This window comes from Heteronotia binoei, chromosome 13 (assembly GCF_032191835.1).
Source record: "Heteronotia binoei isolate CCM8104 ecotype False Entrance Well chromosome 13, APGP_CSIRO_Hbin_v1, whole genome shotgun sequence".
NCBI lineage: Eukaryota > Metazoa > Chordata > Lepidosauria > Squamata > Gekkonidae > Heteronotia > Heteronotia binoei.
In genome coordinates this window covers 47,689,900-47,715,377 of record NC_083235.1, presented here as the reverse complement: position 1 = coordinate 47,715,377, position 25,478 = coordinate 47,689,900, and the positions used below count along the sequence as shown (strand labels likewise).

The 25,478-nt window shown below is 44.1% G+C and overlaps 1 protein-coding gene across 1 annotated transcript in view; it reads right to left on the bottom strand.

The window, feature by feature from the left end:
* Positions 1-25,478, bottom strand: part of CEP95 (centrosomal protein 95) — a 55,329-nt gene that overhangs the window by 11,606 nt on the left and 18,245 nt on the right. The window contains exons 6-15 of the mRNA XM_060252610.1: positions 24,774-24,889; positions 22,789-22,920; positions 16,994-17,196; positions 16,753-16,810; positions 14,550-14,653; positions 13,227-13,345; positions 12,831-12,966; positions 7,435-7,549; positions 2,783-2,964; positions 1,792-1,884 (exon numbers count right to left, since the gene is read on the bottom strand). Of these exons, the coding sequence (XP_060108593.1) occupies positions 1,792-1,884; positions 2,783-2,964; positions 7,435-7,549; positions 12,831-12,966; positions 13,227-13,345; positions 14,550-14,653; positions 16,753-16,810; positions 16,994-17,196; positions 22,789-22,920; positions 24,774-24,889 (1,258 nt within the window). The remainder of the gene's footprint in view (positions 1-1,791; positions 1,885-2,782; positions 2,965-7,434; positions 7,550-12,830; positions 12,967-13,226; positions 13,346-14,549; positions 14,654-16,752; positions 16,811-16,993; positions 17,197-22,788; positions 22,921-24,773; positions 24,890-25,478) is intronic.

The following is a 25,478-nucleotide window of genomic DNA, read 5'->3' as shown; positions in this document are numbered from 1 at the left end:
GGGAGGCTGTGGGAAGAGGCAGCTATGGGCTTCCCCACTCTGCAAAAGTCCAGCCACGGGACTCCAAAGCAGCTGGTTCTTTTTCTTGAGAAGAGGGAAGGCTGGGTTGAGATCAGGAAAGCAAAGCAAGCAGGAGATTTCTGGAAGTCGTACCTACAATTCTCCACCCAGGAAGTGCACAAACACCAGCGAGCCCTACTGACCTGCCTCCTCTCACCATGCATCTCTGACCGGTGCAAACAAACTGACCCCATTTTGAACTGCTTTGCCAGATCAGCCCTTCTCTTCTTCCTCCCAAAGGGAAGCGGCACTGAGAAGTGTGTCTGCAGGGCAGGGGGGGAAAGGGAGCATTTCCTTCCTTCTTAGGGAAAACCTCCCCCCAACAGTTCTTTGGAAAGGGAAATGTGTGCTGGGACTGAATTCTAGGGAGACCGTTGAAATTCCTTTCCCAAAGCCTCGGACTGATGCAGCTCATGTGGGCAATTCCTTTAACGTTCTCCTCTCCTGTCTTTCATCTTTAGCTCACAAAATGGGAGGGGGGAAGGGGGAGGGAAAAGGAGAGAAAGGGGAGCTGACAGAAAGAGGGCAGGTGGAGAATCTCACCTAATGCGGTTTTGCAGAAAGGCCCGGGAATTATCTTGCTTGCATCCGCACGCGCACACACACAGACGCTGGGTTCACCAAATGAAACCACTGAGAGCCCTGAGCCCAGGTCCCTTTTGCCCTCAAATCTGCTGTTGCAAGACTGGGAGAGATTCATCCTGGCCTTTCCCTTTCTCCCTCTGTCATGCATACACACACAGGGCTTTTCACAGTGGATGGAGGTGCAACAGCTGCAACTTCAACTTGTACCCAAGGGCTCTGGCATTGAGAGAGAGAGAGGTGGGGATGTGTGCAAGCAAAAGACCTCCACCCCCCGCGACCGGTCCCAGAAGCAAAAGGGGCAAACAGCAGCAGTGGCTGGCAACCTTACAAACTCCTGCATTTCTCTTCCTGCCTTCCTTCCTGACTATAGCGGCTCCAAAATTGAGGGGGCGGGGCTCGGTTTTCTTCTTGGTGATCTTGCTGTATGGCCCCTGGGAAGGAACGACCCAGGGATCCTCCTCTGCATTTGCTTCTTCTTCTCCTTCCTCCTTTGCCACTGCCGCCTCCCACTCCTTCCCCTCTTACCTCCGCCCCTCTCAACCATTCCTACCCACAAGTAGTGGTGCAAAGAAGCCCAGCAGAGGTTGTCTCACCGCCTCTTTGAAGGTTGCCGAGGGCAGCATTTGATCACCAAAAGTTGCAGTTTGTGAAAGTTTGAGTCCTGTAGCTATTTAATGGGAAGGGGAGTTGGGGGAGGGTCCTACATTTGACACCTCTGCCTTAGATTTCTTGCTGTGGCTAAGGCGGCTACTTCTTGATGAAAAGAGCTGCAGACGTGCTTGCCCCCCTTGTCGGCATCGGCAGCTGGCTACCCAGTTCCCTTCTACATTTTTGCTGCTACAAGCGAGAGAAGCTGCTGCCCAGCAGCAAGCTTTCCGAACTCAATCAAGTTTCTTGTGGGCTGCAAGGGAGCCATTTAAGATCGCCCTTTGCCATCTCCAGAGGAAAAGGGAAAGAGACTTTCCAGAGGATCGATCTTGACGTAAAACACTTCTTTTTTTGTTTAAACGCAGCTGTTGTCTTTAGCTGACAATTGCCCTAAGGCTGCTGGGGGTGGGGCTAGCTGAGGCTTTTCTTGCGACCCAGTATTGAAATTAACGGTAGTGGGTCCCAACCCACCAAACTGGAAACGCCGGTCTACCTTACCAGTTCCTTGGTCTTTGCTTTTAGCTTTGCAAGTTCAACTCTCTCACTAGCCTCATAAACTCTAAATTCATCTTCATAGGCTTTCGTCAACAGCTGGAAGACAAAACAAAACCTGTTACCATCCATAAGAAAAGAGTGAATAAAAATATTATAACAGCTTAATTACACATGGTATCAAAAGAGAACAGAACTTTATTTGAACATAAGCAAGGCTGTGACTGGACCCAGTTCATGCTCCAATGTAGCAGCAATTCAGACCGCTTGGTAGAAAGGCAGAGACCAGGCCATAGGCAAGTCAGGAAAAACAGCAAAAGTTTATTAACGTGCACGGATTCCAGACCCGGACGCCCCGATTTTAGGAAGTTCAACAGTTTTATACTCTCAGATAATCAATGACAGTAAATGTTACAGTCAAGGATGGTCCTATTTCCCATACATCATTATAAGCGTCATATTATTAAAGGAACAAGGAGGAGTTACATAGATTATTCCATGTATGGCATTAATGTTGCTAATACTCCTGCGGCAATATCCTTTATCACAAACATGTTTTGCACTTTTGACTTGCTCTTGTGACATTTTCCTAGGGGGGTTTACTTAATGCTTATTCCAGCAGCATCAGCAAGCTTCAGCAAGTTTTAGTTCCTCTTTTCAAGCTAGCTGCTACCCAAGCAAGTGGGTGAAGGAGTGACTTCCTCTTTTACAGTAAGATTTCATACACTTCATATCAATTTATTCCAGGCCTGCTATACCAGCACACTGCCACATAAACCACGGTGTTTTTAGGCAGGCATCAAGCCGGCACAAAGATATCCCTAATCCTAGTTCTGATTAAAAACAAAACAAAACTTGCCTCAGGAAGGCTGAGCAACATTCTAGTGCAAGAAGCCTCTGTGTAGCCTGTGGAATGCAGAGATAATGGTGACTGGGCTACTGGGACTATAAAGAACTTTCACTTATCAAGGTGTATCTGCAATCCTATTGCCATTACCTTTGCTCTTAGCCTCCTTTGGTCCTGTTCCTTTTGCAAGTGATAATATATTTTTCCTGATGGCCCTTTCCCATCTCTCCAGAGTGCATCTTCCAATTCAGATGACAGCTTGCGGGTCAAAGGTGGTGGGGAAGCTGAAAATGACCGTTGCCTGCTGGGTGTTCTTTTTGGAAGCCAGGAGGCTATGAAATCAATGAGTATGGAAAGGACATATAAATAGCAACTAAGAATAAAGACTCAGAGCAGCATTGGCTCACCTAGTGGGTGCGGGATGGGGAGACAGTGGCTCTCTCCCAAGTAGCCCCTCCTGGGTTCTCCATTCTTCATCAAGTTTGGACTAGCGGGCGGGGGGGAGGGATGGCTATTTTCATATGGGAGGATTGCTCCTTCAGGGCGCTCCCTCCACCAAAGTTCGTAGGCATAGAAAGTGCTGGCCTGGTGTGGGATGTAGGGGAGAGTTTAGCAATCTGGCTGGTGTATTGTCCGCCTAGCGCACCAGCCAGTGCCCTACCGTCCCTGATGGAGGTTGTAGCAGGCTGGGCATTGGAGCATCCTCGGCTTATAGTCTTGGGTGACTTCAATGTCCATGCCAAGGACGCAGCTTCCACTCGGATGATGGACCTAGTACTTTCCATGGCAGCACTGGAACTCTCCCAATATGTAACAGTGCCCACGCACCAGGCTGGGCATACATTAGACCTGATCGTTGCGGTGGGAGTTGGAGTAGATCAGATTTCTGCCAAGGTGGTGCCATGGTCTGACCACTATGCCCTGAGGGCTCGTGTGAATATGCCACCTCTACCCCGTCTAGGTGGTGAGCAAGTTTTAGCTCGTCCACGTAGCCAGATTGACCCTTTGCGGCTTCAAACGGCTATGCAGGATCCCTGGCCCTCTGGCGACTCGTTGGATGAACTGGTGGAGAACTGGAATAGCCAGCTCTCCACGGCCATCAACAAGATCACTCCCCGACGTCCTCTTCATCCTCGTTCACGATCCGCTCCATGGTATACCCTGGAGCTGCGATCAATGAAACGGCGATTAAGACGACTAGAGAGACGATGGCGACATACTCGTGACGAAGCTATGAGAACATCCTATAGGTCACTTATGTGGACCTATGAGATGGCAGTCCAGGCCACAAAGAAGAATTACTTTGCGTCCCAGATTGCATCTGCGACCTCGCGCCCAGCACAATTGCTTAGTATAGTTTGGTCACTAAGAATTTTACCGCATGGTAAACAAAATATTAGAGAATTGGAAATAGGCTGTGAGGCTTTTGCGAGTTTTTTCGCAGATAAAGTCTCATCGCTCCGACACGACCTTCCTGCCATACTTGATACAGTGAAAGAACTTGGAGCACCGAGCACGTCTTCTGGTCCAGTTCTGGGTTCCTTCAGTCCACTCAGCCTAGAGGAAGTCGACAGGATCCTTTTAGCTGTACGCCCTACGACTTGTAGGTTGGATCCGTGCCCATCCTGGCTTATAAAAGCTAGCCAGGCGATGCTACGTGAACCACTGCAAGGTATCATCAATAGATCCCTGATAGAAGGGATCTTTCCCATGCCCCTTAAAGAGGCTGTGGTCCGTCCCCTCTTGAAAAAACCATCTGCAGATCCGGCCATATTGGCAAACTATCGGCCAGTATCAAACCTTCCCTTTTTGGGTAAGGTTATAGAACGGGCGGTGGCAATTCAGCTACAGGGATTCCTGGAGGACACTTCCGCACTGGATCCATTCCAATCCGGCTTTCGACCAGGTCACAGGACGGAGACGGTTCTGGTCGCTCTCATGGATGACCTCCTGCGACATCTGGATCGGGGCGGCTCAGCAGTGCTGCTATTATTGCACCTGTCAGCCGCTTTTGATACGGTTGATCATCAGCTACTGACTGGACGCCTTGCCAATATGGGGATTCAGGGGTTCGCCTTACAGTGGTTGACCTCCTTTCGCCAAGATCGGGGACAAAGGGTGGTGATAGGGGAGGAGTCATCCCAGAGGCACTCACTCACATGTATTGTGCCTCAGGGTGCGGTTCTGTCCCCAATGTTATTTAACATCTATATGCGCCCCCTTGCCCAGATTGTCAGGAGGTATGGACTGGGTTGTCACCAATACGCAGACAACACCCAGCTCTATCTATCTATTTCCGGGGTACAGTCCGACTGTACCCTGGAAAATCTGGACCTGGCTCTTCAAGCCGTAGCATCCTGGCTCAGGCTGAGTCGGCCGAAATTGAATCCGACGAAGATGGAGGTTCTCTATCTGAGCCGGGGTGATCCAAGGGGAGGGGTCCAGCTGCCGGCTCTCGACGGGGTGCCATTGATACCGGCCCCTAAGGTCAAGAGCTTGGGCGTGCTCCTTGAGTTCTCCCTTACAGTGGAGGCCCAGGTAGCAGCCACTATCAGATCCGCCTTTTTTCATCTTTGGTGGGTGGCTGGCTCCTTTTCTGGAGCTGGCTCCTTTTCTGGAGCACAATGACTTAGCAATGGTGATCCATGCTACGATCACCTCAAGAATAGATCACTGTAATGCTCTCTACATGGGGCTACCATTGACGCTGACTCAAAAACTACAGTTAGTGCAGAACGCTGCGACGCAGCTGTTAATGAGGCTCCCTCGATGGGAACACATTCAGCCAGTGCTGAAAGAGCTGCACTGGCTACCTATTGTGTTCCGAATCCGTTTCAAGGTGTTGGTATTGGCCTTTAAAGCCCTTTATGGTCAGGGACCTGTTTATCTGCGGGACCGCCTTTCCCCATATATCCCCCAGAGAGCGCTGCGTTCAGGGACAAAAAATCTGCTGTCCACCCCTGGACCAAAGGAGGCCTGGCTGCGTTTGACACGAGCCAGGGTCTTCTCGGTGGCAGCACCAGAGTTATGGAATGCTCTCCCGGAGGCCATAAGGGCCCTGCAGGACCTTCCTACATTTTGCAGGGCCTGTAAGACTGAATTGTTTTGACAGGCCTTCTGTGCTTAAACTGAGCGAGAGCTGCCACCTGACATCAGCTAGAGTTCCAGGTGACCAACCGTCTGAAAAGCAGAACCACCAACATAGTAATGGTACAGCACCATGGAATAGTTTTTAAATTTTAATTGTATTAATGTTTTATAGATTTTATTGACTTATTGTTTTAAATCGTGTAAATGACTATTGTAAGCCGCCCTGAGTCCGCTTGCGGAGAGGGCGGGATAAAAGTCTAATGTAAATAAATAAACAGCTTCTCCCAGGAGGAAGAGCTCATGGGCAGCTCTGTATCTCTCACTCGTGGCTGCCTAGTGCCTTCTCTCTGCTGGGGACCTTTTTCTGAGCCAGAGCCCTGACCGAGCCAGTCAGAACTGTGTTCCTGCTCAAAAAAAGCCCTCCTGTCCGGTAACCATGGGGACCTATCAGAGAATGGAAGAGCATGCCAAAGAGCAACCCAGTTTATGGCACCAGCTAGCCCATCATTCCATGCTGCCAGAAGGGCCTCTACAGAGTCACCAGAAGGATCCCCAAGTCTGCTACTTTTAGTCATGAATTTGTCAATATCCAATCCCAAGCAATAAACCAAATACAGAGAGCCAATAGCTTCCAGATTTCCCACTGGAGGAACATCCTAGAAAGACATAAGCCTCTGGCATTGCCTTTTAGTGCAGCCCTTGACAGGAGGACTATATTACAAGCCCAGCCCAGCCAGAATGGGCTGGCCACAGGCCCAGCTATGCTAGCATGCTCTTACAGGTGCAGGCAATTAAACAACCCCAGGATCCTTCATAGTGTCTTCAGCCGGACCAGGGCTTTGTTTTCAGCAGGAACACACTGGAATGTAGTTCTGGCTGGCTTGGCCAGGGCTCCAGATCAAAAAAAGGTCTCAGGCAGAGGGAAGGCACTAGGCAGCCAAGTGCTCCCAGACTGTGTGCTCCATCCTCTCTGCTGCCTCTCCAACAGGCTTGCAAAGAGAGGCAGAGACACAGAGCTGCCATAAGCACCCCCTCCCAGGAGAAGCTAGGCCTGCTACTGCCTGCTCTGCCACATGTGGCTTTCTCTCTCCAGCTGTGTTGGGGGGGGGTGAAACAAGGTCTCTCATTGAGCTGTGTGAGAACACACATCTATGAAATGCAGCTGATGGCACTGTACTGTTTGGTATCAATATGTGGAAAGTAACCTACTGAACAGGTGATATCGCCTCCAGTGACAACAGGGGTGTTATCTAATATGCAAATGAGTTCCTGCTGGGCTTTTTCTACAAAAAAATGCCCTGAGCTGGACTCTCCTCAAGCAGGTAGCAACAGGAGGGTGAGAAGACTGGAAGGTACAATCACTTCTGCTAGAGCAACTGCAGGCACGTGGCTTGCTTGACAGGAAGGCTGTCCAGCCAAAAGTTGTACACTTCTAAATACACTGAAATTAGTGAAATTAGGAGGGTGTCATCTTTCTCCAAGTTGAACAGTTGATGATCTGCTACCCCCATTCCAAAATTTATTTCATTTTAGGATAAGAGTCAAACTTTTAAAAGTTCAAGATAATACCATTGTAATATTGACTGTCTTTAAACTCCCTGATAGCTTAATTTCACTGTAGCCCAATCCATAGCAATGATAATCTTGTAGCAGAAGGAACTTTTAAAAATTGTACATGCTGAATGGTCACTAACAAACTTCCAAAGCATTACCTGGTTCTGGCTTTGTGTCATGGTAATCCATGACACTATCACTATGCTGAGAAAGTCTGTCTTCATCAGTAGATGATTCCCCCCTGCTTCGTTCACTCAAAACATTCTTTAACATCTGTTGTTTAAAGAGAGAGAGTCCTGTTTATTCATCAGAGCTTATGCTAAAGCGATCTACAGTGGTATTACAGAATGGTCCATGTCCGCTTCATATACAGCTTTCTGGTTTAGTCCCCAAAACTGAGTTCATCACAATTCAGCAACCTATGTACACTCATACACACCCAGAACTTATCCTGAATTGCCCAGTATTAGGATGCATACACAGCATAAGGCAAGCAAGGGTATGTATACCTCAGAGCCTTTGATATAGGACCATCTTTAAAACAATCAATTCATTTATTATAAGCAATTATCAGCCAGCACCAACATCTTAAACACAAATAGCACATACAAAAAACAAAACAAAAATTTAACTATGTTAAGCCCTGATTTCAGTAATACATACATAATAGTTAATAAAAAGACTAAAGACTCTGATTTCTTATTGGCAGAATGTGGCCAATTTATGAGTGGTTTCATTACGCAATCTGCAAGGAGAATGGATACATACAATTTATTAGATCTGCCTGGATATTTGGATAAAATTGGAGTAGTATATAATAAACAAATATCCTTATAAAAAACTCAATAGTAAAGTAATGTGTTCAACTGTTTCAGCCTCATTCAGTTGGCAGAAAGAAACACAAATGGTGGGAACAAAAAGAATACCTAAATATTTGCCTTGTAGCAGAGCTGTCAAAATGTGCAAAGGTAAAGGCTCTGTGGTATTTAAGACATTTCTTAAATTCTATTTAAGAAACTCAGCCTTCCATCCTGCTGAGGTCGGTAAAATGAGTATGCAGCTTACTGGGGGTAAAGTGTAAATGATTGGGGAAAGCAATGGCAAACCACCCCGCAAAAAGTCTGCCATGAAAACGTAGTGAAAGTGACATCACCCCAGAGTCGGAAATGACTGGTGCTTGCACAGGGGACTACCTTTACCTTTTTTCATTTTTAAAGGCATACCAAGTAATTTGCGGGAACAAAATTTTGGATGTGATTCCCTCCCACCAAATAAGAGTGGTCCTGGCTGCATCCATATCTCAGATTCTTTGAGCTCTCAAGTACTCAAGATGGCATAGAGTTGAAGAAATAAACCTGCTGAGCCTGAATGAAAATGATTTGAGAGAGTTAGGTGCTAATCCAATAGGATTTAAGTTTCAGTTAAGTCAAAAGCATGCCACTTGGTACCAACTGCATGCTTTTAGTGACACCATTCCAGACTCTACTTAGAGAAGGAAACACAGCTTGGGACATGAAATACAATTTTAATCACATAAAGTATATGGGAACCTCCCGCTGAGACGAAGAATTTCAGGGTAGCAGATTCCATTCTTTGGGCACTCTTGATAATATGGGTCAACTGGGCCCTCCAAAAGCCAATTGATTGAAGTATTTGGGTGTAGTCTTGTAAAAGTCTTCACCTGATCTATATCATGCCCATGGATCTGCCATCTATATTTTACATATCTTTTGGTAAGAATTAAGATAATTGACTGTTAACTGCACTTCCTTGCAAAGTGCTTCTGAGCCCTGTTTCAAATAAGATAAAATAGCTATATTATTCATCTGCATATAACACTACAAAGATCATCTTTAATTTTAAATTGTATGCATTTCATACATTGTTTAAAAATTTTAAATGTATATCACCATTGCCATCAGAAAAGACAGAAAGGCTGTTCAGAAAGCCTAGGAAAGCAAAAGTTTACCCATGCAAGTTGGTACAAGCAAAAGAAAACTATAAACACTATTCTTCTATAAAGCAATTGATAATTGACACACAGCTGTATCTGTTGATGGACGGTCGACCTGATACTGCCTCATCTATTTTGGATGAAGGGTTAGAGGCCATAGCTGGAGGGCTGAAGCAGAGTCAGCTGAAACTGAATCCTTCAAAGATGGAGGTGCTGTGGCTAGGCTTTGGGATTGGGGTGCCAATTCTTGGCTCTTCATGGCATACCTCTAATACCAGTACCAACCGCCAAAATCCTGGATGTGTTCCTAAATGCTTCCCTATCTATGGAGGCCCATGTCACAAATGTTGCCAGACTGCCATATCTCCAGCTGCACCAGATCAGGCAACTGGCCCCCTTCCTGTCTCACCCTGACAGCCACAGTAATCCACTCAATGGTCATCACCAGGCTAGACTATGTAATGCACTCTACTCAGGGCTGCCTTTAAGTCTGACCAGGAAATTACAGCTTCTTCAGAATCCAGTGGTGCAGGTCTTTACTGGGACCCCATTGACAGCACACATACAATCTGTGCTTTGCCAGATGCACCGGCTCCAAATTGAGTACCAAATCAAGTTCAAGGTTTTGATACTAACCTTCAAGGCCCTAAGGCAGGGGTGTTGAACTCATTTGTTATAAGGACTAGATCTGACATAAATGGGACTCTGTCAGGCTGGGCCCTGTGTGTCATAAAATGTAATGCCAGGTAGCGGAGATATAAACTTCACTTAAAATACAAACATGCTTAAAACAGTAACACTTCAGATATTTTCTTTATTTAACGCTGTCTTTGATACCTGACACCTCCCAAACCTTCCCTCCTCCCCACACACACTGTTAAAAGATGCCTGCCCAGTTCCAATTCCATTTATTGTAATTAGCCATCGGCTGTTACAAATCTACAAAAATCTCAAGAAAAAGGAAAGTAAACTAGAAGTTAAAACATACAAAGTATCATGTAAGGTATAACAATGGATGCAATACAACAGCAATACCAATAAAGATGTAGACATGAATGTAAAAGTTATCCCTTCGCCTTGGCACATATTTTCTTTGCTGCAAGGGCAAAGACTGAAACTTTCTGGGAAATATAAGCATCAATATCAGCTAAAAGAAATACTATTTTTTCCTCAACTGAATAAGCACTTAGGCCTGAAAGAATTCCATCTAAAAATTTAGCCCTTGGACTGGAATAGAGCGAACAGAAAAGTAAATAGTGAGGTAAATCCTCAATTGCATGAGAACAGCAAATGCATAAACGTTGGGCCACTGGAGTTTGGTTAAAACAACCTTCCATGACTGCTGTTGGCTTTGACTGGAATCGTAAGGAGGTAAAGTTCGCTCTAAGAACATGATTAGAAATGTTAACTAAATATGAAGATTTTCTGTGTTCCAGTTTAATTAATTTGCACCGTGGTGCTGTTTTTGATTTAATATTAAGATACGATCTAGATGGGCATCAGAGTCAAATATCCATTTTCTAAGATGGGATTTGTCAGTTGCGGAACCCAAGAGGTCATATCAGGGATAAGGTATCTTGAGCGTATGCTATTAATAAACTCAAGGCACTGAGGATATTTAGCGAACAGAAGATTGAAAGACTGATGACTAAGGGAATTAGATCTTGAGTTTTCAACCTGTCCCGCCCAGCCCGGGCGAGGACTACGCAAGGGGGACCCCCCAGCGCCTGCCAGCCACTCCTGGCCCCCGCCGCCGCCCCGAGAGCCTCCCACGCCTTCCCAGGCCCCCGCGGCGGCCCCCCCCCCTCACCTGGGCTGACAGAGTGCCAACAGCCGCCCGAACGGCGCCTCTCAGCCACCGCGCCCGTCTCCGGGTCCGAGGAGCCCAGCCAGAGGGAGACGTCGGGAAGCAGGAGGGAGAAGCTGAGCCCAGCGCTGGGCGGAGAGGAGGAGAGCCGCCTGACCCGTGGTGGCGAGAGACGCCACACCCCAGCACGCTGCAGAAGTCCGAGACGCCCGAGGCACGCCCAGGCAGCCCAGCCCCGGCGCGCCTCTCCCGGGCATCTGGGGCTTTGAAGGGGGGGAGGAGCCAGAGAGGGGCAGAACCCAGGAGGGGGGAGGACTCAGACGGGGGGATAAAGGGAGGGAAGGAGGAGGTCGGGGAGGAAGCTGGCAAGTGCACAGTGGGGCTGCCTCCTGAGAGAGAGAAAGGAGTCCGTGCACAGCCAGAGGGGAACGGGGGGCCTGAGGTGAAGTAACCTGGCTCCCACCCCTGTTTCGGAGACCTCCGGGGAACGCCCCAGAGTGCCCGGGAGGGGCGACGGTGGCGCCGGGAGACCGGGGGAGGTACCCAGAGCGCGACAAACCCTTTTCCAATATCTAATGATTATTAAGTGCACCCGAGCCATAAGGGAAGGGGTACCAGTTTCAGATCTCATCAAAGCAGCAGGAGACCTCTTGGGAAGTGCTAAAATACGCTGTAAAAATTGATTCTGAACTACTTCAAGGCTAGCTAAATTGGCATTATTCCACCCCCACACTTCAACTTAGATGTCTATCTAAAATGGAAAGGTGGGAAAATAGGGGGATTTCGCAATGCAATTTTAAAAATAAAATGTCAAGAAAAAGCACAAGGATCACAGCAGAAACTAAAAATATAAAATGCTCCAAGCCTAGGAAAACATGAAATGGCTGGGCACTTTACCCCACCCCCGTCTACTCAGAGTAGCAATGCCTCTTCATGTAATGTCCCCCTTTGGTTGTGGGTTCACTCAGGCACCCATTCTCAGGTCCATTCAGCAGAGACAAGCAGGCTCAAAACATCAACCATTTATTTGCAAGGGGACAACTCTCACAAGCAACAACTACAGCTAACACACGAAACTGAAACAGCTCCATCCAATAGGACCAAACTAAATCAAACAGACATGGGGGTGGGGCAGACTGTTCCATTACATATACACAATAAATATACAACATTCCAGGGTCACAGTTTTTTTTACAGGGTGGTTTGAGATGGGAGAGGCTTGAAGGTCCACTGGAGATCATGGGAGCCAAGAATGCCAACTGACTTGCAAAAGAAAATCTGGGATGGATTTCCATTAAGGTCCCTGGGGCCAGAAAGACTTTTTTTGTGTTGCAATATATTTCAATGGAGCTTCCAGCTGGCGAAAATTAGCTGGGATGATCAGCAGTCCCACTCTCTGCACAGTGGAAGCTCCAGCTTGAGCTTGGAAAGGTAAGGACAGGTGGGGAGAAGAGAGCTGCGGGCTGGATTAAAGCCCTGGGTGAGCCAGTTCTGGCTCATTGGTGAGTTGATGATTTGTGGATCTGAGGATTAAGGAGAACTTTAAATAACATATAAAAAAGCAGATCTGTTGATGTACCTGCTTTGATTTTAGAGTAAGTGTGCATGTTATAATTATAGAATTAGCAATAAGTAATGGTAATTTCTTTGTTGTAGAGAAAAAAATGATCTATTTCTTAGATCTTTTTCTCTTCTTTAGCTTTGCTCTTCCCCTTTTCCTTTTTTCCCTTTTTATTCTTGTGTTTGAAAACATTTAATAAAAAGAATAATACAAATAGAAAGTGCTCACTTACTACATCTAATTCACTCAGCCTATGGGAGAGTTTCTCAGATATCTGTTGTAGCTCTTGGTCTGACAGTTTTTCTGTTGCTCTCCTGTGGGAAAGGGGTGCCTCTGCAAGCGAGTCTGTGATGGAGCTTTCATGCTGCCTGAGAAAACAGAAGGCGCTATAAAATTTAACTTCCCTGATTCCAGATCTTATTTCAGTAAAACTTGGGGGGGAAGGGGTGTATATGACAACCCCTACATCTCTAGCTACATATCTGAAAAACTATTTCTCCAGATGAAAAATGCCAGCAGGATATGCACGTGATTTTCATGAGCAAGCTTGTCTTTCTGAACGAAGTGAAAAATTTAACTTTAATTAGCGTGTCATCATATTGTTGTCACAATTGGCTTAATTACATACCTTTTCCCATTAAGCAGATTCTTTTGTTTAGATCTTGTTCTTTGTATTGATGTAAATCTTTGCAATCTATCCTCATTAAAAGATGAAGTTGGTTTATATTGAACGTGCTCATCAGTTTCCTTTTAAAAGGGGGGGAAAGAATTTTCATAACTGAAAAAGTGAAAACTATATTGAACAGAATGCCTGCTCTTAGAACTGAGCAGTGAGGACCATATTATATTGTGTGTCTGTACAAAGGGATCAGAATGTTACTAAAGCAGACTAAGACATAACAGTTCTTCAAAAGATAACATTTAGTGCACGGTGCTTAAAATATATACAGGTGCCAAACAGCCAGCATCAAAAAATGCCAATTCTTTATAAATTAAGCACTCGTAATATTGGAAGGGCAATCCTGCCATTAGGAAGATTTTAAGTACTTCCGTTAATGCCAACAAAAGGTATCAAATCAAAACAATACAATATCAGAATATCCCATGAACTAAACACCTTGGATACCTGAGCTGTGATAACAGCCAATGTACATAAGTCCTCAATACTTGGGGACCAGGTGAGCAACAGCATGCCAAACAAGTGGTATTGCGAATTAAGTAAGCATGCTCACCTGAAATAACTAATGCAATTTAAGCACAGCCAAGATGAAAACATCAGCAAATAAAGAAAGTTTTATGCAACCTCCATAAATATTTTTTTACTTTGTTTCCATTGAATATTGATGGTCTAAAGTACCATAAACTCTCTACATTAGCTTCCTCATTCCCAAATGCAGCACAAACTATTTGCCCTAATCTTTAAAGCTCTGGCCTTTAAACCTTTCTTGATACCCTGCTGTCTGTGACTTTAATTCCTGCAGTTCCACCACAGTCAGACTTTCAAAGGTCCCGTTGCTGTGTTGTCCTCCCCAAAAGCCTATATGATACTGCTATCTATTTCTATAAATCCTTCCTCAAACTCCACCACTTGGCATAACTCTGATCTTAGTTTCAGGAGGGAATGAGGATTAAATACATGTCAAGGAACTAAATGCATATTTTGTTTCTCTCTGTCCTCCTCTTTGTTGCTTCACCCAGTCTGAATGTTTAAATTGTAAGCTTCTTGGATAAGAGACCTGGCTTCTTTTGTTAGTCTGCAAACTACAATGAAAGGATAACAACAAAATATTGTTAGCCCATTTTATACAACTTATTTTGTGCATTTTGTTACTCTCCTCCCTGCTGACCTCATTTTAAATGAGTTTGTTTTACTCCAGGTGCTTTTGGGTGATGATTCATAAATCCTATAAATAAAAATCTACACCCAACAGAATAGAAAAGTATTAGTTACCTTTCCCACATCATCCACACTATCTTCTGGCACCTGTTCATCAGCTACCTCTGGCTCCTTTATAAAAACTTTTGACCCTGGTTCATCACCTCCAGCTGAAAGACCTAAAAGCAAGAAGCCAAACGTTAGCTTGACTCTAAAGGGTTTCTTATGTGAACTGATGGACCTTTCACTCATATAAGGGCAGGGGCTAAATGCCCCTGTCCAGCTTCAGCCCCACATGCCATAGCTTTCTGGAGAGTCTGCCTATTCTCAGGACTAGCTGGGAGGGGTGCAGAGGCCAGCAGAACCCAAATACACAAGGAGAACTCTGTGCTGATCTGGATCCAGAACAATATATTTTGTATACAAGACAACAAGACTATGGGCAATAACTAGTGACAACAGGGGGCTGTGACCTAGACTCACAGCTATACAATAGTCTTCATGTAAAGACAGAAACCATTTATAAGATTCTTCTTTGGTCAACATAATTTGACATATGATGCTTTACTTGTCATCTTAACCCAAATCTAAACAATGTCCCAGTATTATTTTTCTATAGCAAGTTTGTCATAGAGTGGTTAACATATGGACATATGAAGCTGCCTTATACTGAATCAGACCCTTGGTCCCTCAAAGTCAGTATTGTCTACTCAGACTGGCAGCGGCTCTCCAGGGTCTCAAGCTGAGGTTTTTCATATATATTTGCCTGGACCCTTTTTTGGAGATGCCAGGGATTGAACCTGGGACCTTCTGCTTACCAAGCAGATGCTCTACCACTGAGCTACTGTCCCTCCCAATTAGGCTTGCCAATCCCCAGGTCCCAGCAGGGGTTCTTCCACTTTCCCAGGCTTCTTCCTGTCCCCAGTCAGCTGGCCGGTGGGGGAAAGCCCCGCCCCCACAGCCACCATGTGACTTTCCACATCCGGAGGCTTCAGTCTCGGATTGGAAAGGCTTCCTCTTGGGATGATGTGTGTGTGTCACTTTGAAGAAGTTGGCAGCAACTCGTGAGTAGAGATGCCAATCCCTAGCTTCAGAGTCACCAGAAACGGGGGGGGGGGGGAGAGAAATGTCTGTTGGGCACTTCATTATTCCCCATGCGGAGATCGATTCTCATAGGGTATAATGGGGAATTGATCTGGAAGTATCGGGAGCTCTGGGGGGGGGGGCTGCTTTCTGAGGTATATGCACCAAATTTTCAGTATACCATCTAGTGCCTCTCCCCAAAATACCCCCCAAGTTTCAAAACGATTGGGCCAGGGGGTCCAATTCTATGAGCCCCAAAAGAAGATGCCCCTATCCTTCATTGTTTTCTATGGAAGGAAGGCATTTAAAAAGGTGTGCTGTCCCTTTACATGTGATGGCCAGAACTCCCTTGGAGTTCAATTATGCTTGTCACACCCTTGCTCCTGGCTCCTCCCCCAATGCCTCCTAGCTGCACCCCCCAAAGTCTCCTGGCTCCACCCCTAAAGTCCCCAGATATTTCTTGAATTGGACTTGGCAACCCTATTAATCATATCTTCTGGACTGATTTCTCTCTATCAACATTTATTCCTAGTGTGTTTTTAGCAATATTACTTGCCAAGAACAAATATTTCAGCAGAGAAAACAACATAATTCAGCTAAAAACCATATTGTTGCTAAAGGAACAAGATAAAGAAATTATCAAGCTTATCTCCCTTTTGCTACCTGATTTGTAATGAAGAGTACAGACCAGAGTTGCAACATATTTAGAAGTCTTATTATCTTGCTGGAAATGATAATGAACTAACGTTATTTGGTACTACACATCTGAATTACACCTTAAGGGGCTGACCTAAATGTAAATTAATATTTCTGCTAACAGGAATGTGTGCCCATTTTGACACTACACCAGGATACATTCCCAAGTCCATGCTAAACCATCTTAATTGCCATTTCTTCTCCCAAAAAACCTTGAGAATGGTAGTGCTGAGAGGGAGATGAAAATCTAACAGAATTCTCTGTACCTTTACATAACACCACAGCTCAGATTTACTTAGGCAGAAAAATCATGAGCTCCAAGTAAGTACTATTAAAGCTAGGAATTTCCACAACATATTCTGTAAAAAGCTCAAACAGTCATGATTACAAACACAGCATTTTCCAAAAACAGCTTCTTCCGCTATCAGGAATCTAAATCCAAGCAACAGCAAAAACAGGATTTGTCTACAGTTCAATATTAAGCAAGGTTCATTCTCACCAGAAGTAAAGATGCCACCTGGAAGTGTTTCAAACATTTGTCCAAGGGGTTCTGCCAGCTGTAAATTAAATGAAAGAAGCACAATCAGGTTCCTAATACAGAATTCCTGATGAAACAGAAAGGCCCAACCCCAATGCCTATTTAAACCACTGCTAGGTTTACCCAACCCAATGCAATTCTACCATGTTCCAAAAGAAAGGCTGTCAATACTAGCAGATACAAGGCAGGATTCATCACTTACCTCAGAGGATGGAAGTCTCTGAGATTCAGTCAATGCTGGACATCTGTCTGAATTTCTAGTTCCTGTTTCATCTTGGTAAGGGGGCCTAGGTACAGAAGGCTGGTAGGGTGGCTGCAAAGCAACAGCTGAACGAATAGGTTCCCCAAGTTTTTTGGCACTGGAACTCAGCTGCTCACTTGGCAACTTAGTAGTTTTTGCTGATCCTTAGAGACAAAAGCAGTTTGGAAGCCAAATTAATTCTCATAATTAATCCCATGGCTTAAATATTTTGGAAGAAAGCAGATTTATGGAATTCTCACAGATTCATTAGGGCATGCTGACTAAGGCATTTTCTCTCAGATACTATAAAAAATTGGACTTATTCAGAGGATTTCTTCTTATCAATGGATTAGAAGGTAATCTTGTATAGGTTGTGCAGCACAACTTCTGCCTCCTCCTTGCTCCATATGCAAATTTTGAAAAGGTTTCCAGTATCCTGAAGAAGTGCTTGACCCCCTCCACACACACAGAGAGTTCATGTCTTATCAAACTTCTCAGGAAAACTGATCCACCTGCAGCAATCATAGATAAAAGAACTATCCCAGCAGTCCTGTAACTGGAGATACCGTAAAGCTGAATAATAGGTGAGGGGGAAAAACCTTCCTGACCTAGGGAGTTCATTTCCAGTTCTTCCTCTGCCAACTAAGGCAGGAAAGGATATCTTCCAGTCCAGAAATGAGAAGAAACCCTCATGTCCAATGTTTTGTCCTCAATCAGTGCAAGAAGGTATTTTTGTACAGGATATTAAAAAGCTACTGCCCCATATAAGAACAACAGAGAGGAGAGAATTGATTGAGGAAGCACCTTTTGGAGAACTTTTTTGTCAAATTAGCCTCAGAAAATGTATTTAGACTGTAGTGCCTCAAGAGGTAGAGTCTGAAGTCCAAGTTGCTGCCCTACAGATTTCTGCAATGGAGAGGGCTGCAGAAGTAGTAGCCTCTCTAGCAGAATAGGCAGTGACCTTTGACAATGACAAAAGATGCTGAATGCCATAAGCCAGGAAAATGCACATTATGATCCACCTAGCTAAGGTTGGGGATAGCGCCTTCCTTCTCATGCTATTGGGCTAGAAGGAGACAAACAATGCATATGAAAACCTGGAGGATGTGGTTCTCTTAAGGTAGTTGTGGAGACATGTAACATGCCATTCATGTTCCCTAGAATTGCTGGGATGAGGTCGATGGATCTCCTCTCTTTCATTGCTGGGAAGCTCCCCCAGACCAAGGGTTTTCTGAAAAGCACCCTGCTAACCAGCCCCTACCACTCAGGAACTTCCTGAGTAAATCTAGACTGACCTTCTGAGAAGGTAAATCCATTTAGCACAGTACAAGAACAATAATAAAGTGACAGAGTGGAAGTCCTGGAAAATACTTTATAACAAACCATGTAGCATCTGTGAAGAAGACATTAAGAGAAATATCCCAAAGAAATACTCAGAAAAGTCAAAAAGTGTCTTTATGTATATATAAAAAGTTTCTTATGAAGGAGCGGAAAAGAAGAAAAAAATAAAAGTATGGTTGGATTCCACAAGTGCTGGAAAAAGAGCAAACAAAGTACAGGGGAAAGGCACGCAGTAACATGGCACAAAGTTTTTCAAACAAAAAGCTATGGAATAGAACTCAGCAACCTACATATTACCTAAGTTGTAACAGATTCCTCAGAGCATGTGCAGAGTTCCTTGAAGTAACAAGAGGCTGAAGGTGTCCTTAAATCCTTAACAGCTACCCAATCTCCTGTCATTCCCAGTTTCCACAAAAGCCAAAGGAAAATCCCAAATGTTCACTTATTAGTGGCCAAAAGGTGAATTACCAGGACCCCATGAATGTAGAGAACACAGAGGGGTGTTTAGATGTTCTGAAGTTCCTGTGATCTAGAACAGCAATGATTAAAAGGTTGTCCCTGGAGCATAATGGTTTGGAGATAAGTTGATGTCATTCGACCTTGTTACATCTTGGGGAGAAAGACAAGTTGTTGCTTGTGGGATGAAGTAGATGGCTTACCCCTGACTGATCATCTGACACACTCACTTGACTTGGGTGAGGGTCGAAGGCTTCTTGGCTGAGGACCCCTAAAATGAGAAGGTGGGCTTGAAGGGAATCAGGAGCCATTCCAGGCTGGCTTGAGGAATCTGAAATCTCTGGAGTCCCTATGTGAGAAGGATTCTTTGGAGGCCAAAAGGAATTTTGTCCTGACCTTTTCAATTTGTTCCTGCACCTTTTCCCCATTAGTCTCTACCACATCAGTGCTTCTCTCACTGATAAGGGACAATATAGAGGTTGTTCTTGTCAGTGTGCGTGGAAGTTCTGCAGGTATGAGTGCCCTGATAAGTGCAGCCACCAGTAAAAGTTCTATGAAGACAAAAACTCCAACAAGCCAGTTGAATCAGTTGTATTTGGGGTAAGGCAAAGAGAGTAGTAATAGGCAGGCAGATAGTCAATACACAGCAAGTTCAGTCCATCCAAGTTAGCAGTACACAGTCACAGTCCAAGAGAGTAGTCTTACACATACCAAGTCATCATCATCATCATCAGTCAGTCCGACAGAGTAACAGCCTCTGATCACAATAGCTCTCCACACCTCTGCACGTCCTCCGTATTCATCAACCCACAGAGAATGAGAGTTAGGCTCTCTGTTGATATAGTGCAGCTAGCCAATCATGTTACCCAATTCTTAACTAGCTGCACATGATTCTCACATGCCTTTCATTAGCAGGTATAGTAGGAGTTACATAACAGTGCATCAGCACTTTTCTCCTTAAAGTGCCCAATGCTGACAGTTCTTGGAAAGGCAATCCACATTCTAGTGTTTCAACACCTTTATTCAAGATATTGGCTCAGATAAACTTTAGGTGGCTTGATCAATGGACCCATCTGGCACCAGCAGAAGAGGAGGAGTGGAGGTCACCTGTCAATTGGCTTGTCCTGCAAATCTTAAGTCAGAGTGGCACCCACAGAAGGAGCAGAAAATCCTCCCATTGGAGCAATCTGGTAATGCCTCGGCCAGATGTAGTGGTACCTTCCCCAGCCACTCCCTGGTCTTATCTGAAGCCACGGAGTCTGAAGGAGAGCTAGAATGCAGCGCCTCCAAATGCTCAGAGATGGCAGAGGGTATAGCTCTGGAGTCCAAGGCTGGGCCTAGCTGCGATAGCTTACACTGTAGATAGTTCTGGAATGCAACAAATAGGAGCCACAGTTCTCCAAGGAACAGCAAAGACATCTGCTGGACCCCTTCCTCCACATTGTTTTTGGCAAGGTGGAGGAAGATGAGGAAGAAGGAGGGATTCTTGTCCCTCTGCCTGTCATGTCAAGTTTTATACCTTTTCCCTTCAGATCCTATATAACACTGTTTAACTTCTGGATAGTTTAAGAATGGAGGTGTGAGTGGAATGAAGCCCCCTCAAAGATGACTGGAGAGGGGAAGAAGAGGACAGCTGCCACTGGAGGATCCCTTCCCACGGCTGAGGAAGTTAGTGGAATGGGGAACTTCCTAGGGCTTCCAGGTCATAAGGAGTCCATGAGATCTGAGGTGCTGGCTCAGATGAGCTGCAGGTGGGCCGATTGCCATTGGTGCTCTGAAAAAGGACAGGGCTGGCTGCCCACTCCCCATCCCTGTGGTCCAGCTGTCCCCTTGTGGTTGCTGCTGTGGGGTGCTCCTTCTGAGACAGTTTCTTCTTCTTTGAACACATTATCACTGCTAGTGAGCTGAAGGTGGAGGGGGCAGCTGCTGATTTGTTGTTGTTTCTGCCTGCTTTTTTATTAAATGAGGTGGAAGAGCTGTAAAACCTTGTTCATTTACAGAACAGAGCCAAAAAACCTCATTCATTCACAGAGAAGAGCTAGGACTGGGGGGGTGGGCAGGGAATTGTACACCTCCTCAGGAACATGGAAACCCTGCAAAAATATGGCATATTCCCTATCCATGGAGCAAGGAGGCACAACCTATCTGATATCTTACTCCACTGGAGAAGAATGCAGAAATGTATTACAAGTATGAATCCCGAATGAATATTCTGTGTTTAACTTTTACTGTTATATTCATTGTAATTTTGGAATTCTGAATAAAGATCTTATAATTAAAAAAAGAATGCAGATTTTGTTCCAGAGCATGATAAAACAACATGTAATTAGAAAAACTGCATGTGTGCCTGCACACACACAGAGTTGCTGAAAGATGATGTGAAGAAATTCCCTCCACCCTAGTATTCACACTGATCTTCCAAAAGGTTGAGATGTGCTCTGTTTATGAACTGGAGCCCAGCTGCAAGTTCATAGCTGGCAAAAAGGAAAGTACCAAGCAATGCTCCCTCTAAGCTGTGTAGTCTTGTGAGGAAAAAATTCTGCTTTGTGAGCTACTGGCATTACTTATGAGCAAGTGATTTGGCTGCCACACAAATTAGTTTGCTTGGGGGGCATCCTTCCTGAGCTAAGGCAAAAATGTGTTAGCTGGAGGCTAAAAAATTGTGAACTAGCTCACACTAACTCAGCTTAGAGGGAACACTGGTGCCAGGGGATGAGTCAAACTCAAAGCACTTCAGGTGGGTAGCCATGCTGGTCTGAGCCCAGTGGCACCTTTAAGACCAACACATTTTAATTTGGGGTATAAAGTTTCATGTGCATGCACACTTCATCAACGACGAAGCGTGCATGCAATGAAAACTTATATCCAGAATTAAACTTTGTTGGCCTTTAAAGTGCCACTAGACTCAAACTTTGTTCCAAAGCACTTCAGTGCTTAGTTATGCACGTGGACTTGGCCCGAGTGGAACAAAAGGAGTACCATCTAAGAACAGAAACCAGGAAACCCAAAAGGCTAGACTATATTTTCTTCCTTTGGGTATGACCAGGACTGATCCTGGAGGGTGATGGATTTCCAAAAAGGGAATATAAATTCTCAGGATACAAGAAAGAATATATTTTCTCATTAATTCCTCTTCCCTGGATGGGCACAAACCACATTTATCCAGGAACTTCACCTTGATCACATATTTAAGGACAATGGGCAGAAGCGTCAACACGGAGTATCGATGAAGAACTTTTAGATGCTGCATTTCTACTCTATCCTAATTAAACACTCTGTATCTGAAGAAGTGTTTGCACACAAAAACTTATACTTTGAATAAAATGTTGTTGGTCTTACAGGTGCCACTGGACTCAGACTTTGTTCTAATTAAACACTGTTTAGGATAAGTATAGAGTTGAAGGTTTAAAAGATTGCATGTTTCCTCCTTCTCTTTATATCCTTGCTCAGCCTGATCCTTGTACAGACCATGTGTAGTTTTAATTTGGTTTTTTTTACTAAACTTCCTTATATTTTGAATGTTCAAAGCCTGATCTCTGTAAAAACATCACACCTATTCAGTTGTGGTAAAGGAGAGGGTGGCTGGTGAGCTCCCCATTCCTAAAATGCTGAAGTGCAACAGTTTGTTTCAGTGTTAGCTAATACATATAAAGCAGAAAACAGAGCTTTTAAATAGCAACACATGGTGCTAGATGTACAAATCTGCCTAGCAGCAGATACTCATTCAGATCTGTTGATGTCACTGGTTACTACCAAGAGAGAAGTTGGTTCCCCCTCCCTGGAAGTAAGAGAAAGAGGCGATGTTGCTGGACAGACACCTGATATAATGGTTGTAGGGCTTTTCCAAGCTCTTTAAAAGTGAGGGAAGAGAGTCTGTTCCTTCATACATGGTAACAAAGCAACTGAAAGAGTAAAAGAGCCCATTTGTAGAGATGCCCCAGATGAAACTGGACACTCACCTTCAGTTTCTGTGACAAATGCTTTTCTGCTGCTGGAGGGCATACTACATATTTCTGCAGAAGCTGTAGGCTTTTCCAGCTCTTCAGGCTCAGTAGTCTTCACGGAGATCCCTTCTGAGGCTGGTAACTCTGCTTCAGAAGCCAAACACAAATTGGAATTTGCAGTTCTGATGCAAGGGCAAACCAAAACTTGCCACCAAACAGGAAGTCATGGAGAGAATCTAAATGTGACTAGGGATGAGTGAGAGGCCAGAACTTGAGATTTGCTTATTTAACATGAAGCCATGTTTGAGTATTACATCTCAGTAGTGCCTTTATATCTTATGCCCCACTGATCCTAGCCTCTAATGATTTTAAATTATCAAGTCGTCAACAACGTTCCTTACAAAGGTTAGACAGATAAGGTAGGTAGACCATTAAGTTCTATGACACAGCAGAAGTAAAGCATGATGTATCAAATACTGTATTTGGAAACAGTAAAGGAATCACAATTATTAAAACATTTTGAAAGAATGTTCAGTATTCATGGTTAGAAAGAATCCAAGCTCAAATGAACACTGGATCTTCTGACTAGAGCCAATGTTTTCTTCAGGCTGAGGAAAGGAAGGGGAAAGACCAAAGGAGTATTTCTGGTTTCACTATGCATAAGGAATTTTTTTTTGGGGGGGGTCATTCTAAGAGCCTGTTACTCTAATTATGGAATGGAGAAAGAAAATAGTAAGAACAGTCAGATCTGCTAACAATGAATAATAATTTCCGTTTCCTGAATTATAAACTATGTTTTAGTAATGTGAAAAAATATATTTAATTTGTTTTAAATCAATAGGTTGAAAAGCCAGATTATCAAACTAAAAACCATTCAATTATCTGACAGCCCCAGTTTAAAATAAATAAGCAACTTGGTAGGATTCATGCCTGACATCAGCTTTGTCAGCTGGGTTCACTGCCCTTGATCCCAACATGCTTAGGAAATGAATAAAAAAACCTAAACACACATACAGCAATTGGACTAAGACATCTGAAGCTTGGACAAGTTTGGAGCACACCTTTGCCACCTGCTCCCTTCCACTACAGCCCAAAGCTCCCTACATAGGGCAAGCATTTGGAGAGCACTCTGAATTGCAGCAAAGCTTGAAGCAAGAAAGTGACACTCTGCAGATGAAAATCCTTCCACCTCTGGAAATACTCCATTGGAATGGGGGGGAGGGGGGGCGTTAAGCTTTAGGGTGTTCAAGGCTAGAAGGGACTACTAGAAAGCAGGAATTCAAAATAACTTCAAGCCAACAAGGCTACATTGGATTCTGTCATATAAACCGACAATTCAAAAAGTTTCCTTGCAGAAAGAATTACTGTTGTTCCTATACTGCCTTCTGTAAAAGTTGCAGAATAACTGTGGCAGAAACAATATTCTTAGTAAACCTGCCATAGTATTCAGAGACTACTGTAGTCTGTGGAAGCAGATTAGCAAATGGCAAATCCTAGGTGGTCTTCAGGCCCAGACAGGTGATGAAAACTACGCTGATTAGGCTTTCTCACTCCAAAATCAACTGTGTTATTCTTTGCCTTCTAGATTAGCTGATTTGCCACTTATACTGGTTAATTTAATAGACTTGGTTGTTTTGTATATAAATTATTGTCTTGGACAAGGATTCCGCCCCCCCCCCCCCCCCATATACATTCATGTCTGACATAATAACATAAGCAGGCAACATATACTAGGTTTTAGACTAAAGGTAATTGTTTGTTGTCTCCCAAATTTGTTTATTTCAAAGTAGTAGCTGCTTGTATCAACAACAGAACCAAACCTGTATCTGTTTTTCTTATTAGAAGAATTAAATAATTTTTCAGTGGCTTAGGCAAAATTTGTCAGTCATCTGCGATATTGGTGTAGCTTTCCATGCAGAAACAGCCCACCATGTGGTCTCCATGGAGTGACCAGTTCACATTACTCACATGTGGATGATGCTTTTGCTGGTTTTACTTACCATCGTTTCTTAAAGAAAACAAGTACGCTGTGTCACCAAGCTTAATTAGCTCACTTGTGGATTCTGAACCCTCTACCTCCCCTGATGGAATGGAAATGTCTGATGAATGAGAAGACCTAAACAAAAGGAGACCGTGTAAGTTTGTTTGTTTGAGCTGGCCAGGAGATGATGTTTCTACGTTAACAAGTGCACAAACTATACACTGAGAACCACAATCTTTATAAGTTATGTTGTCTCCAGAAAAGCATTTTTAGCCCAAGTACATTTACAGGGCAGTCCTATGCACATTTATTTCACAATAAGACTGCACAGAACCACACATGTAGCTATGTTCTCAATTATATATTCATAAATATTTATACCTATTTCTGACTTGCATTACAAAGTTTTATTTCGTGGTATTGTAAAAAAGAAAAAAAAACCTACCCAAAATATTCAGTGTGAAAGAAGAGGAAACCATATTCTCAAATCCTAGATAGAAATGTTTTGCAGCAAGTTGCAGCAAGCCAGCTTGTAAGAGGCCATTTAGTGAGAGAGGGCTCACCTCTTGAGTTACCTCTTAAACCAACCAATTGTTATTTACTTTACAAATTTCATTACAAAAAATTACACCTGCAACATATATCACATTTTCTTTATTATGCTAGAGGAAGTTATAGGTACATTCCCTTAAAATAAAGCATTTTTTCCCCAAAGAGGAAGTGA